We start from the raw sequence: 16,466 nt of genomic DNA on the forward strand, positions 1-16,466 counted from the left end.
GAGGGAACGAGACGCTGCGTCTCTTTGCCATACTCCCTGCATCCCTCCAGGCGCTACTTCATCGAAGCTGGTTTGCGCTCTGCCGGATGCGCTTTTATACTTTCTGGTGCTTACGTCACCCCGCTCGTGACGTCTCGCTACTCCGTTGGACTGATTTGACACGTGCTTCAGAACGCGGTCACGCAAGGGCGTTCCCTAAGCGACTTCGACGCAGCGTCTCGTTCCCTCTGGGAACCATGGTTACATACGTAACCTAGAGACGTTTTCTTGTGTAGACACTGGCATTAAATGTATCAGATGACAAAAATCCATCTATAGAGCAAGAGTCGTGCTCTCTGAGGCCCCTTTAGTGGGAACGTGACGCGAGGGGGAGACAAGAGGGGGAAGTGGAGTTGAGCGACAAAGAACTCTTTTCACCTGCCACAGACGGCAGCAAAGGTTCCCACTGAGTCAGCGGAGACCCTTTAACTGATCTGTATCGACATCATCACCTGCTCCGGCAGACACCATCCGAGTGAGACCTCAACATGTAGAGCAGAATGTCATCTGTCCGTGAAAGTGCGCGTGGGAGTTTGTGTGCTTCTGCAAATCTGCACTACTTTGCTTGGAATGTCAATGGTCTGCATCTGCCAGTGAAAAGGTGTTTTATTATGTGGAGAAAATATTTGAATGGAATTCGATTAAGAATATTATGTGACCCAGATAAGCTAAAAATCCCAGTGTATGCATGTGTAATGGAAATGAGTAGTTCCTGACGCTGCTCAGGCGATTCCACCCACTAAGCTTAGCCATGGATCACTGCCCCATCACACACGTAAATACACATACAGCCATTCACCTACTAAATCCTCTACATCACACACAAACATGGAAACAACTAACCTTTTAAATATATAAAAATAAAACTACCAATACAGATGAAGAATAAACATACTTTTCGATGTCTGTAAAAGTGCAAAATGCATTTGGGAGACATTGAATAGATACACCAAGAGCAATCATATTAATATTCAGTAAAGCTCAAATTCTTGTAAAAACATCCAATTGAAGCAGAGACTTAAACAGCAGACTAGTAAATGGAACAATAGCAGTATCACTTGCAAAAAAGTACCATGATTGTCCCATGTTTTTTGGACATGCTATCATAATACCATGGCAAACTTTTACATGCCTTCACGATAAATTACATCAAAAACTCATATGTTTTTTTTTTTAATTAACAATTTTACTGTATCTATATGAGCAATATCACTCGAGTACGAGAGCGATATTGCGTTTATACAACAGTTCGACGGAACGTGTGTAATTAAACAAGAAACAATGGAGTGCCTAATAAAACCCTCTTTTGTGCGGAACTACTTCCTTCCGCCACGGATTCAAAGCTCAAGTTGACAGTTAAACATACGTCACTTTTAGAATTCGTATCAAGGGCATGTGCTGCTTCAGTTAGGTTATTAGTGAGAAATAATGAGGTTATAATAGAGAAACAATGCGGCAAGACGTGCATCCAAATGAGAGAGAGAGACCGCAAAGCTAGCCGTTTCTTCTTATAGTAACTAACGTACTCTACGCATCCAAATGAGAGAGAGAGACTGCGAAGCTAGACGTTTCTTCTTATATTAACTAACGTACTCTACGATTAGCTCAGTGAATAATAATTAAAAAAAACAAAGACCCGGCTAGAACAAGTGGAGTGATACAAACTTGTGAAAGGGCGTTCCTGTAGCGATACCAGTACAATATCTCACGGTTCTCAACCAATCAGATTTGAGAACCAGAACGAACTGTTGTATAAATAAATATATGTGTAGGATTCAATGCACACAAGTCCCACTAAAGCAAGGAATCTATTGCAGATACAGTACTTGTATCTTTCATTTAATGGGAAAAAAACAATGTTAATTGGAGGCTATAAAATTGTCATTTTGGGTCCTTTTTGACTGTTTATTTTTAATCAATGTATTTTTGTCCTGCCTTGAAGCCCGTTTCCGTGTGATGATTGGGTAGGCTCTCAAATGGGCAAGACTTTGCAACAAACAGCCAGTAATTCAAACAATAAAAACAGTAATATTGGGAAATATTATGAAAATGTAAAGTAACTGTTTTCCATTTTAATATACTTTAAAATGTAATCTATTCCTCTGAGGGCAAAGCTGAATTTTCAGCAGCCATTACTTCAGTCTTCAGTGTCACATGATCCTTCAGAAATCATTGTAATATGCTGATATGCTGCTAGAAAAACATTTCTTATTTCTTATTGCTGAAAACAGTCATGCTGCTCTTTTTTCTTTTTTTTTTTTTTGGAGAATGTGATACTTTTTTTCAGGATTATTTGATGAATAAAATGTTAAAAAAACAGCATTCATTTGCTATAAAAATCTTTTGTATCATATTATAAAAGTTTTACTGAAAATAATTTTACTGACCCCCAAACTTTTGAACTGACAGCTTTTGAAATAAGTCTTTTGTAACATTCAGTTTAGCGTTTCTAATCGCGTCTCTTGCCTACTGCCATTTGTAAATATTGCAAAGCTCCAGATGCCACTGGTATATGAATATGGTCTACCACATTATGTTTTTGTAAGTGATAACAGACACTAAGAATGAAGACAACAAAGACCCCACTCACCCTGTGGGACAGACACAGCCAGGCATGCACGGCTCATGAGTGGAGCAGGTGAGGTTGAGCAAATACGACTCACAGGTCTGTTCACAGGCTAAACCTTTATTGGCCGAGTGGCCGTCTGGTCGGTTCCCACAGTCCTCATAAAACTGCCCTGGTGGGCACATGGTATCTAAGAGAGGAGAGAAGGAGAATATACACTGAACTCCAGCACTGTAGATATGCAAATTCAAACAAACTGCAAACACTACAGACATTCAAAGAGTTTCACATGGATAAATAACATCAAGATGCTGAAATACAACACTCACCAATAATTGAGCTCTGGGAAACAAGTTTTCCATCTTGGCAAATTCTGTTGAGGTAAAAAAAAAAAAAAAGATTTTAATTTACGTGAGGCACAGAGTCTATTGTACTGGGCTGCTGTGATATATATAGATAAAACATTATTTCTTTACAAAACACTAGTTGTAATTGGGAATGTGAAATAATGGAGAGTTTGACAGTGTGGTGATGTTTAATATGAGTGAAAAAGACAATCTTACTGTACACCTGATGATGTCATGACCACATCTCCAGGAGAATAGTCAGCACCAAGAAAACTACATGGACATTCACTCCTGTACCAAAAAATTTTACAATATATTATGTCATATCCAAGGAGAAAAAATCGAACTGAAATTCTAGACAATTTATTCAAGTAACACAATGTCCTAACCTAACACTGAAAGCCACAATGCTGTATAACACATCACAGCCAATCAAAAGACATTTACTGTTTAATGTACAGTGGTAAGGAGTGAGGATGACCATAGTCATGATTCAGCTCACGTGACCTATAGACAATACAATCTCTCTGAGCAGTTTAAGAGAGTTGAACTAGTACAGTAGTTGGGTTAGAGGTGAGAGACTGCAGGCCACAGTGCAGCGGTTGAGTCTGTAGCAGAGTCTATCACGTCTTTGACTTTCTCTCAGCCTCTGCCAGTGTGAGTGCTGTAACTCTAGCACATGCTGAGTATGTGGCAGTGGGACACAGGACATTTAAGGGAAGTGAACCCATGTGAGGGTGAGGAGGCTAAAAGCATTATACAACACCTGAGGTTGTCAGATCCATAACATTTTACAGCCTGCTTGAACGAGGACTGCAAATAACTTCACTCTCACACACACTAAATAACTCAATCTAGGTCAAAGCCACAGAGCTAGTGTTTAAATAATTAGAAGGTGTTGATTTTGCATTAATTCTTTTTTAATAATTTCACAAGTTAATTTCATAATCCTTGATTTAGATCAAGTTAAACAAGCAAAACTGTCCGTGGATTACCTCTATTATGTGAATAAAATTATATAATATTATGTACATAACAGAAGTGAATAGAAAAAAGGTGGAGTTAAAGTGCTGGAGGGAAGCAGTTTAAATACCATTGTGTGATTGACAGAATTAGATGAATATGCTCCTCATGCACTTTCATTTGGAACTCCATTCAGTTCTAAATATGCAGCAGATATAATGGATAAAAACTGTTTTAACAGTTGTTAAGGCACAATTCATTACAAATGAACATTCTGTCATTATTTAATCACCCTTATGTTGTTCCAAATCCAAAGAAGAATTCTGAAGCAGTTTGTAGTGACTACGTCTGCCAAGCTCCAAAAAAGCACTATAAAGCACCATAAAGCAGTCCATGTGACTATTTTTTTACTTTTACCGTGGCACGCAGGTGTGTGTATGCATGTTGAAGTATGTTCCTTCCGGGCACACGCAACCCTCCTCACACTCATCTCCACACAGCTGAGGGAGAGACAGAAACAGGCAGCGACGCTGACATGACGACACACAGACTCCATACTCCATAGTAGATGGACACGTGATGGCTGCAGAAACATTCCAAACAGGCCACACGCATATAAATTCTAATCTCATACACAATAAAGATGTCAGTACACTAGTTGATTATCAAGGTATGTACTCAAAAGTCTGGGGTAAGTAAGGTTTCTCTTTCTTCTTGCTTCCTTTTTTAAACAAATGTAAACTTTTTCAGCAATTGATCAAAAGTCACAGTAAAGATTTTTACATTGTTACAAAACATTTCTATTTAAAATAGATCCTGTTTTTTTTTTTTACTTTGTATTCACCAAAAAATCAAGAAAAAAACGTATCACAATTTCCACAAAAAAGTATAATCAGTGTTGCCACCACTGTTTCTTGAGCATTAAATCAACATATTAGAATTATTTCTGAAGGATCATGTGACACTGAAGACTGGACAATTCAGCTTTGCCATCACAGGAAAAAAAAAAAAAACATTATAAAATACATTAAAATACAAAACAGTTATTTTTATATTTTAATAATATTTCACAATATTAGTTATTTCACAATATTTTGATCAAATAAATGCAAAACCTAGTGAGATGACATGATATGACACTTCTTAAAAACATTTGAAAAAATCTTACTGACCCCAAACTTTGGAATGATAGTGAATACATGAGTAAGTGTTAGACTGACCACACTCAGGCAGGTGTGAGCGGAACTCAATGATGACACCATGTCTCCTGCAGGTGCGGGCATAGTGAGCGAGGATGGAGCAAAGGCACGGCGCTCCACATTTGCAGACATCTGCACGACACTGGAGCTGGAAACCCACTGGACTCACATACTCATGACAGGCAGAAAACACCTCTTGCATCAGCACATCACACTTCTCCACTGCATAAGCGGCTGAAATTACACAAACAGTCATTCAAGCCATACAGACAACAACAAAAAAATTTAAAACAAAACCTAAAGTTTAAAAAGGCACTAGGTTTTGCATAATAAGGTGAACATGTCACCTGCTTGCTGGTGTGTGTCACAAGGGTCAAGCTGGAGTAAGATGGGCCGCGGTACGCATGCTGAAGACACACGCCATGCATTTCCAAACAAGTATGGTGTGCTTTCAATCATGCCAGAGGGTGCACTAAAGTAACACATCAAAAACGAAAAGTTGGATAATAAGTTGAATATGAGCAAAAACAGATAACAGGGAGAAAGTAAGCAGGAAGTAAAGTGAAACCCACAGGAAGTCATCCTGAATGTTGCCGTTAAAGGTTCCGCAGAGGCCCACAGTATCATCTCTCCACTGCTTCTCCAACTGCAGGTACAGCCTGAACTCCCTCCAGTTATACTGCAGCCGCAGACCCTGCGATGACTTCACCTGAACAAACATGGATGACAGCTCCTGGATCTGCAACACATCTGAGAAGACATCACTATATTAAACACATGAAGGACTATGAATAGCAGATGCACATTTTAAACTTTTTGTGTATCGTTCCATATTTTTATTGCGTATAGTTCACCCAAAGATGAAAATTCTTTCGTCATTTATTCATCCTCATGTTGTTCCAAAACTTTAAGACTTTCTTTCTACTGCTAAACATAAAAGAACATATTCTGAAGAATGCTGGTAATGAAACAATTTTGGTTACCACTGACTTTCATTGTATGGACAAAAAACAATAAGACATTTCTTAAAATATCTTCTTTATGTTCCAGAAAAGAAAGAAAGCCATACAGGTCTGGAACGACATGAGAGTGAGTAAATGATGACAACATTTTTGTGTGAACTACCCCTTAAAAAAGAGCTCTGCTTTAAAAGTAAAACACAAAACTAGGTATTATGGATGGACATCCGTGTGTTGGATATGAGTCTGTATGTAATCAGTATTGTATGCATATTCAGTTGAGGAACACATTCAAGGTAATAGAACAAAAACACAAAAATAAACCATATTAATCTGCTAATGTAAGAGTATGTGGCAGTACACTCTCAGAAGAAAAGATACAGAAGCTATCACTGGGACAGTACCCATTCAAAAGGTACTAAATTGCACCTTTTAAGTACTAAAATGTACCATTCAGGTGCTAATGTGTACCTGTAAGGTACTAATATGCACCCTATAGGGATAAATAAGGCAAAAAGGTGTACCTGTTGAAAAGGTACTGCCCCAGTGACAGCAATTGTACCTTTTTTTCTAAAAGTATAGTGTACCATGGTAAAGGGGTGGCATCACATGTTAATATTAAGGCATTTTAAAATATACCATGGTACTAAAATTCATGTACCTTGGTATTTAAATGGTCCAAGGTGCTTTCAACAATTTCAAAGTCTAAAAACCCATGGTAGTACTTTTTGGTTCATTTTCAATTGTTATAGTACATTTCCATGCCAACATCTCATTCCAGATCAGCTGTAGTACATTACCATCTGAATACGGCAGTGAGATCCTGAACTGGCTGGCCAGAAAAACCTCTCCACTATGGCTCATTGTGATCTCAGTATGTGGATCCTCGTCAACCATCAGGTTGACTGACTGAATACAAGCACCATCCAGATTCTGCAGACATAACAAAGCAGAACAAAATCAGAGAGTCAGAACGTCCCATACCAGCACACATAATATCAGCAGCTATAGAACTACTGCATGGAAAACAATGGATGCATAGGGACACAAACTTATCTGTTCATCTGATTCAATTTTGACTAATTCAGTAATCATGTCGTTTAGGAATTAAGCATTTATGCTTGTGAAAGTGTTACTGAGAGCTGTTCACAGGAGATAAACCACTCGGTCTCTGAATCGTTCCATTCAAGGAAATGATGGACGCTACCAACAGGTGCCTATGTGAGAATCTTTCACCAGTCACTTTACTGAAATACATCTCTCACTCTCTCTCTCTCTATCAGCAACTACAAAGTCTCTGTCTGGCTCTGTCATTCAGAGGCTCAGATCAGCAGAATAACTTGTTCAGAGTCCAGACAGTGACACTATACACCAGACTGATCTCCGTGTGTTGAGTTTTAGCATCAGCAGGTCTGGGCTTCAGGAAAGGAAGGCTTTGAGGGAGAGAATCTCTTCATGTTTTGTATCGTTTCATGTTTTATCTGTCAAAGCTAAGAAGGGTCTAATCACGGTACAAGCGCATCTAGGACTTGGTTTCATCTCAACCCGAAAAATTTAACTTTAGCCAAAAGAAAGGCTGTGCAATTATTTGTGCCTAATCTAGAGATTAATTTAACTAAAATACTAATAAATCAAGCTACTCTAACTGCTAATAAGCCAATAGCTTGACTAATCACACAAATCTAGAAGCTGCAATCTTAAGTCTGTCTACTGAAGCTGTGTTCCAGCTCCCAGAGTACTCTTTAGATCACTACACTAGAGCAATTCTGGAACGTGATGAATAAAGCTTTGGCATGCTACATCTGGCATGCCTTAAGTCTTTTCTCTGTTGTGTGCTAATACTCAAGGTTTGTGTTGGTGCGGATGGCATGAAAGTGCACAGGGACTTACGGCTCCACAGGGTGCATTCTGAATGGTCACAGTGAACTTGCCCGAGTTTCTGCTCTTGGCTAAAACGTACTGGCACGTAGCAGGAAATGTATAAACGTGGCCATCAAACGACTGGAAGAACATATCTCCTGTCACAGAGCACTCCCCTGTAGAAAAAAAAAAGAGTACATACCTGTCCAAAAGTTTGGGGTCTGAAAGATTTTTTAATCTTCTTAAAAATACAATAAAAAACTGTAATATTACAGTACAATATTACAGTACAGTTTAATATTCATTAAATTACAAGCACTATATGAGGACTGGAGAATTTGATTGTTATGTTTGACTAAATAAATTAAATCTATGCAATCAAAAGATAATAAAATTGAAATAAGATACAGTTGGTATCAGTGAAATGTGGTTTAGAAGGAGGAGAATGAATGAAATGTGGAAACAATTAAAATAGGCATCATGAGGGCATACAGTAAATATGAAAAAGGTAAATAAAAACAGGTAAACACCTGGACAGTTGTGCTCAGTGCAGTTCCATATGCCCCCAACACATGTGCTGAGACAAGAACAAAAATATATACATACATTCAGTACCACCCATACACAGGTTTCAATGCTTCTTCATTCAACCAAGTATGCAGTGCATAAGATAATATAATGTCTGACCAGTTGTTGCAGTCTTCTTGTATGACAAGTCCGGAGGGGTACAGCATGCCGTGGTGCTCACAGGGACACTCTGATGCCTTAACACACACCCCATTCTCGTAGATCAAATCTAGAGAAAGTCAAATTATTTCATTATCTTCAAACATTCACAAATGAACACACATATAAAGCTTGTGATTAGTTCATTTAGTATTATGTTACTACCATCAGGGCAGTAGCAGCCATCCAAACACTGCAGCTTGCTGTCTATACACATGTGTTCGATCTTGCAGTGCATGGGACAGCAGGTAATACACTCTCTGAAAAAGAGCTCACCGGGGCAATCTACACCTACAGCCAAGAACAACAGATACTCTCACAATATGCATCTCACAGCAAAAAAAATAAATATTTTAACACTTAAATGGCCAAACTGCAAAAGCACTTAAATTAGGTGAACTGTCAAGGAAAAGGTACAACTGCAGGAAAAAATAAAGTAATAAGGCACTCGAGATTACTCGAGTGCGTTACAGTGATTTTACATCTTAGTTTCATGCCTAACAGCTGTGGCAAAATTACTGTAATGCATGACCATATTGCTTTTACAAAATGCAGGCAATAGCAATATTTCAATAAATTGTTACCAATATTCCATGAACTGTAAATTTTTTTTTATTTACACCACTTTTCAAAAGTTTGAATAAGTAAGTTTTTTTAAAAGAAAGAAATTAATACTTTTATTTGCAAGGACATATAAATTGATTGTGACAGTAAAGATGTTTATCATTGTTACAAAACATTTCTATTTCAAGTAAATGATGTTCTTTTGAACTTTCTATTCATTAAAGGATAGTGAAAGAAAAAAATATATTAGGCAGCACAACTGTTTTCAACATTTATAATAATAATAAATGTTACTTGAGCACCAATCCAGTGAAAACTGGGATAATGGCTGGTAAAAAATTCAGCTTTGCCATCACAGGAATGAATTACAATATAAAAAATATATTAATGTATTATTAATATAAAATTATACAATTATAAATATATTCATGTGAGATACTTAATTTTTTTTTTTTTAAATCTTCCCGACCACAAATTTTTGAACCATAGTTTAGAATAAACAATTCTCACACCAGAATAACCAATTCTTGTTGTGCAAACAATTCTTACACTGATTTTTCACTAAGATCAACTTTAGATTGTTTAAAGTTGTCAAATGATGCAACAACCTGCACATAAATATAGGTTTAGGAATTCAGAAAAACATCTGACTTTAGAATTTAGAATTAAGAAATATATGTTTTGCAATATTACCAGTACATTTATACAACTATACAAAATATACTCAAATATCACAAACAATTGTGTATTTGCAATGTAACCTACTGCAAACAGGAAAGTGTGCTCTCCAGTTATGCAGCGCATGTCCAGCATGGGCACATGCTCTGGCATACTCTGTGAAAACCTGGCACACAACATCACCATTGGGACCAGACCTGCACCAGGTGAAAAAATTATATGCACACAAGAGTAATATAGTGCAATAACATCAACAGCATAAGTATGTTTAGGATAACACTTTGGAAAGTAATGTCAGTAGCTATGCAATGTACAGGTAGGTTTATAGCTTTCCAGTAGGTGTGGTAATATCAGTAGCTCAGTGTTGTGTCAGTACTTACAGGCAGAGGTCATTGGAGCAACTGGCCATGTATGAATATGGACTGACAAATTCATGGCAAGACTGGAACGGTTCCTTCAGTAGGGTGGCACAAACTTCCTCCACTTTCTGCAGTGAAGAACCAGAGTCCTTATTCACCAGGTGTATAATGGGTGTAGATGTGAATATGAGTCAGGTTGGACTGAGACAAGAATATACAGCATGTGCGTGCGTGCGTGCGTGTGTGAGTGCATTACCAATAAGACACGAGGATCCTGCGTGGCACATGGCGAGGGGTAAAGAGAGGGAACAACAGGACATCCGCCCAGCTGTGGCTCCTCCTCTGCCCAGCTGTTTCCAAACATAGCCAAATCCTGTTTGAAAACACCTGTAGAAAATAGCGATAAATGCATTTGAGTGATGCATAATGTGTTTATGTGCTTTTACAATCAACATCAAGATTTTAAAATGTACACTGAAAAAAATGGTGTAAAAACAATTTTCACAGAAATTGCTAGAGTATTTCACAATTACAAAGCAAAAGACATTAACACACTGAACTAAATGTGAATTTTTGAAGTAGAAAAACAAAACTGTAATAGTATTTTCTTGTAAAACATATTTCAATAATCTTTGTTTTATTTTTATTTTGTTTTAACTTTGGAAAAACACTGATCCTGTGGTGTGACAAATGCTTTTTTAAAAAGTAAAAACCATTCTCAAAAACTGTATACATAATAATTATGAAAGAATGTATAATTATGCATATAATTTTTAATAGCTTTAGATGCAGTAGTTGTGTTTCACCACAGTTGACATTCCAACTTCCTATAATTTTCATGTCAGCTACCCTAAGCTTCATCAGCACATTGTCTGACTTGAAGCAAATTATGTGAAAGAGTAAAGAACTAATTTGTTAATAAACAAAATGTTCTGTACTCATTGTACAATCACTGTCATTTCAAATTTCTTACTGTTCACATAATTTACTATTTTTCTATATTGCCAAATAAAATCTACAATTTCTAATCTTGCTGATGTTGTCCTTTTCCATCATACAGTTTTTTGTTTTTTTTCAAATGCCACAATCTGTAACAAACTGAGTAAAACTTGCCATAGCTGGTCTTCAAGTCATCCTGAGTGTCAGCGTTGAAATTGCCACATAGTCCACAGGTGTGTCCTACAAACTCAGGACTCATCTTGATGTACACAGAGCCAGTGAGCCCCTGCCAGGCCAGAGTGAAACCCTGTGGCTGAGACACTACAATGTAGTCAGAGATTCGCTCCAGCTCAACATCATGGATGTGATGGGGCAGCTGTACACTACAGAGAGAGGATGTTTAGTTAGAACTACACTCACACATAAGTCATTGAACAGATTCTTTAAAAGAATGACTGAGATAGCGTGCAGGTCAGGTTGAGGTTAAAGGCACAATATGTAATTTTTGCCGCTAGAGGGCGCGTATTCAAAATAAACAAAGAGACAAAGGTGTAGTGACAGAGGGTATGGTTGAATGTGAATGTTCATTACCTTTGACCCTTGAAAATAACACTGAAGTTCTGTAACCTAATCTCCCCCTCCCACGGCAGGAAGAGGCTGATTGAACGAGTGCAGGAGTATGGGAAAGAACTGCATTCTGGGTCATTATGCACCTGCAGATAAATAATTAGCAATTAAGCATGATATAAGAATCTTTCCATATTAAGAAGTGAAAAAAAAAGACCTAAAACAAAGCTAAATTTGAAAGAATTCCAATGCTAAAATAGAGCGGAAGTAAACCACATTATCACTAAAATAAAGTGTCCGCAAGTGTGTGCAGCTCTTAAGATGCTTCCTCTCCACCATCAAAGAGTGGAGTCGTCTTATCCAGAGCAGCCGGGCCAATCCTGCTTAAGTTCTGCATTACTGTCGGCCATCCTTTCAATTCATTGATAAATGATATTGGCACTTAAGCTAATGGCCTAAAGAAACTCCTGGCTGAGTTAGCTCACCTCCTCTGGATTCCCATCAGTGAGTCTGAGAGAACAAAGCCAATTCTGTTTTGGCCCTGGCCGTAATTACTGTATTAAACTGTAATGGGAATAAATGACCATAATAATGAGATCACTTTCTTCACCACAAGTGTTGCTGGATCCCTCTTTTCATTGTTGCTGAATGGTTATAGGTGACCTACCACTATGAACTGGAGTACAGAGTGAAATTCCAAAAGTATAGTGTAGTAAATATTGATTATTATTATTATACAGAAAATGATTAAAAATAAAGTGAAATAAATATTATTTTATAAACATTATAAGAGATCACCTGTATATGTACACTTGACCGAGTGCTGTCTTCGCAGTCTCTCAGTAATGTGTAGCTGCATTTTCCAGGGAAGTAGTAATAAAGTCCATCAAAGGTTTCATAGTTGTATTGTCCCCACGAGCGGCACGTCATCTCTCGCTCAAAGCCTAGGTTGGGGACTGAAACATTTTATCCATTATTTGTCATGCCAAAACTCAGAGAATGATCTCAAAATGAGATTAAATTGTATGATCCGCAGTACAGTACCTGTCTGGCAGTGTGTTCCAGTGGCCTGGTATAAAGTGCAGTTACAGGAGTCTAGATGGACACACCAACCCCCATTCAGACAAGAAGATGTACACTCACCTGTATGGCACAAATAAAGCACATTAAAAAGTGTGTGTTTCAGTGCATTTAAGCGTGTGTAAGGTATCTGGTAGCTGAAATGGTCATTGAAGCATTAAGATGAATCCCGCTGTGTATAATGATGACACTCATCAGCCTGTTGAACAGATGTCTAGTGAAAGAGGGGGCAGTCCCTTTCTCACATTTCAAATGAGCATAACTCTTATTGTTTGCAGTTTATCATTACAAGAATTAGGTTTATGCATCACAAACGTGCACACACAGTAATTATTAATATGTTATAATAGCTTATAATATCTTACTAAATGCAATGCACAAATAAAAGTAGTATCATACTTCTTGTACACACACATCAACAAACAGTTCCTTACAGATTAACCCCTAATCATATGTGCAGGTGTCACAGACATGCAAGCAAAAAAAGAAACAAAAAAACACATAGAGCATTGTTCAACGGGGGGAACGTGCACAAAGAACCAAAACATACACAAAGAGAGCACTGGGCCTCCTAAACTATTGTAACATTCTGCTCAGTTCTTACCAGTGGCTCTGCGGGGTGATGGCTTCTGTGCTTCTGTTTGTTCTGTTGATGATGTGTTGCTCTCTAAGGACCTCTTTAAAGGGAAAACATATATAAAAATTCAGTTCACACATAGTTTGTTGGTAGTCCAGGCAGTTTGTCAATTACTGAAATAATTTGTGACAACCAAAGCTGAAGTTCAACTAAATATTCATTCCACATTCAAATGTATTACAAATGCATTAAGTACAATTAAAATGTAATGTGCATGCATCATGACTCATTAAAAATTATTATTGAAATGTTCATAAAAATATGTAAGCACATTAATATTATAATATGCATTCAATGCCTTTTTTTACAGTATGTAACAGGGGGCCCCTGGTCTGTAGCTCTATCCTCCAAGGGGTCTTTGGCTTGGAAAGACCCCTGTATTAGGGTCTGTTGACACTAAGAAGGATAACTATGAAGATTTCCACAACGATGTCTATATTAGGCTAGCGTCCACACCAGCGGACTACGTTCTGTTTATTACAAGTGCGAATTGACTTCTGCCGCTTTAGCAGGAAAGATGCTGACTGGCTGTCAATGTTTCTATCGTTCATCTGCAGTGGGAAGAAAAAAAACGTTTTGAAATTGATTCTAACGATATCGTTCCTGTGTGCCGTTATCGTTATAGATGTGGCGTGGACTCGGCTATCCTTTTACATTTAGAACGATTTTTAAAACTATATCGATATCGGATTTGGTGTGAACGGGCCTTAAGACTGAAAGAATAGGCTACATTGAATTGTCAACAAAGAGACATAGGCTAACTCTGAAAGTTTGAGATTAAATACAAAGGCAGTGAGAATTTTGTGTTACAAGCTTATATAATTATGACTGTTGACAAATTAAGCTTAGGTGAAAAATACAACGTCTATCCTTCAACTACTTTAATTTGTTCTCATATATCGGATTGATTAAGACCTCCTAGAACTAATTTATCCGGAGACCCAGAAGCAGGACGCCACAGGGCAAATCTGAAATTCCAATCAAAGTCTTATCTAATAAATCATTGTTCACTTGTAGGCCTACAGAACCTGGAAGCGTGCTGCGCAAAGCATGGATACGAGTTTGTTATTACAGCAGGAGAGCGATTAGCGATTCACTTCACTTCAGAACTAAATCATTTTCTTATCTGACTGAAACCGTCTCTATTCTGCCCGCTGTTCCCCATCACACCTGATATCTGAGAATTCAATAATTTTATATAGCTTACAAGGCTGCAAGGGAGATGTGTTCTGACATAATGAACGGGGCCAGTGTGTCTCAGTGAATAGCGGCTCTGGGGAACAGCCGCTCCAGCTTTACCAATCCTGAGCGCACAGCGGACATCTGAAACCGCTTTGCTGCCTCCGAAATGACGGCTTTTGTCCCAAAGAGCTCGACAAAGCCAGCACTGGGGGATGTGTTTTCAGTGTGCGAATTAAACAATGAATTTCAGGGGGGTCAACTTCTTTTAAAAGAAAATTCGCAAGGAGTTTCTCAGGGCGCAATCTGTCGCGTTCACCTGTTTTTGTGCGCCCCTGACACAATTAACCAAATGCCAAATACTTTTACGTTAGCCTACACATTAATATGCCTATAACCTATAATAAAAACATAACGACAGTTAACGACTGTTTCATCAATGTCAAACGCAAAGTGCTCGAGCAGCGTGCTGTTGCCATGGTTACCTCTTCAATCAAACAAGTTTTCGTACTAAAAAAAAAAAAGTTGTAGGCTACCCTGGCAAAAAAAAAACTAAGCTATTCTAACATTTGTGGTTTCTAAAAGGTTTGAACCCCAGTAGAAAATCAACGTTAGGCTATAGCTATGCTTGCACGTAAAAAGAATTTACACATTCTGGCCCTCCGCAACCCAGGGATTCAAATTAGGGGCTCCTGAGCCTAGGCTCCCAAATCCGTCCAGAATTTGCACCTCCCTTTCCTTCTTCAATTATTAAACACATGGCATCAGTGAATCGACGGTAGTAAAGACTGATGTTGTTCAAATCATGAACAATTCTTGGACTCACTGAGCCAGGGGAGAAATTGTTATTTTCTATTGTTATTATAATAATAATTTTAATATTATCAATACCATATATTGTAATTTAAACCGCATCCATTATGTGCAAACTGCACCTTAATTAGATCCTAATTCATTCAGGTATTCTCACCATATCTGGATTGACAAACTCGCTTTTATCATAGATCATGAAAACACAGCTTTTGCAAACACCTTGTTTTCTGTGATGTTATGCATTTAACCTCGTGGCAATGCATTTAGCGCAGGTTTCCTGTGCGCGCTCTCAATGCATCGCTTCAGCTCTCCTACCTGCTCCGTCTGAGAAGCGGGATCCCATTTCTCCAGCATTATCCTGCTGCTCTCGCTGCTGCTGAGACACAGAGAACAAGGAGCGGTTTGTTCCTCTCACACAGCTAATCAGCACTTGTGTTAAACAGAAAACCCAGAGACTCACAGGCGTTTCAACTGAGCTTTGTTGGCCTGTTTCACAACTGTTACAGGCCTGAAGACCTTTCATGTGATTTCATCAAACGTGCGTAAAATTAGCGCGAGTTGTTGAGTCAGGATGTCTAAAGATGTTTAAAAAGTGCAAATAATGTTTAGGCCTACCATTATCGGTAAATAGACGTAGATTGTAAAACAAAAAGGATTTCCTTTATACAATTTTTTTTAATTAATAATAATAATAATAATAATAACACATGAAAATATAAATTCATGACGCACATCGGATAGACACATAAAAGTAAATATAGTAAATATCACTTTTCATAATCATGCTGGTGTGTTAAATTCAGACTTTCAGTGCACCACGTGATATGTGCTGAAAAGAAACAAATTATCATCACATTAGTGCTGCACTATACGTCTAGATCTTTTTTTCCCACATGTTAACTTTTCTGTATCAAAAACTTAATAAACGCTTGGAATATATATATATATATATATATATATATATATATATATATATATAAGATGTGTATAA

At 37.8% G+C, this 16,466-nt stretch overlaps 1 protein-coding gene across 1 annotated transcript in view; it reads right to left on the reverse strand.

The window, feature by feature from the left end:
* LOC107703275 (otogelin-like) overlaps positions 1 to 16,466 on the reverse strand; it is a 43,475-nt gene that overhangs the window by 25,692 nt on the left and 1,317 nt on the right. The window contains 22 exon segments of the mRNA XM_016505844.1: positions 2,630 to 2,795; positions 2,935 to 2,978; positions 3,169 to 3,243; positions 4,333 to 4,498; positions 5,136 to 5,348; positions 5,462 to 5,586; positions 5,687 to 5,864; positions 6,874 to 7,006; positions 7,964 to 8,109; positions 8,464 to 8,510; positions 8,621 to 8,729; positions 8,825 to 8,950; positions 9,989 to 10,098; positions 10,282 to 10,388; positions 10,517 to 10,647; positions 11,374 to 11,582; positions 11,791 to 11,912; positions 12,565 to 12,722; positions 12,811 to 12,909; positions 13,451 to 13,523; positions 15,791 to 15,851; positions 16,247 to 16,304. Coding sequence (XP_016361330.1) covers positions 2,630 to 2,795; positions 2,935 to 2,978; positions 3,169 to 3,243; positions 4,333 to 4,498; positions 5,136 to 5,348; positions 5,462 to 5,586; positions 5,687 to 5,864; positions 6,874 to 7,006; positions 7,964 to 8,109; positions 8,464 to 8,510; positions 8,621 to 8,729; positions 8,825 to 8,950; positions 9,989 to 10,098; positions 10,282 to 10,388; positions 10,517 to 10,647; positions 11,374 to 11,582; positions 11,791 to 11,912; positions 12,565 to 12,722; positions 12,811 to 12,909; positions 13,451 to 13,523; positions 15,791 to 15,851; positions 16,247 to 16,304 — 2,656 coding nt within the window.

This window comes from Sinocyclocheilus anshuiensis, unplaced genomic scaffold (genome assembly GCF_001515605.1).
Source record: "Sinocyclocheilus anshuiensis isolate Anshui unplaced genomic scaffold, SAMN03320099.WGS_v1.1 scaffold947, whole genome shotgun sequence".
NCBI lineage: Eukaryota > Metazoa > Chordata > Actinopteri > Cypriniformes > Cyprinidae > Sinocyclocheilus > Sinocyclocheilus anshuiensis.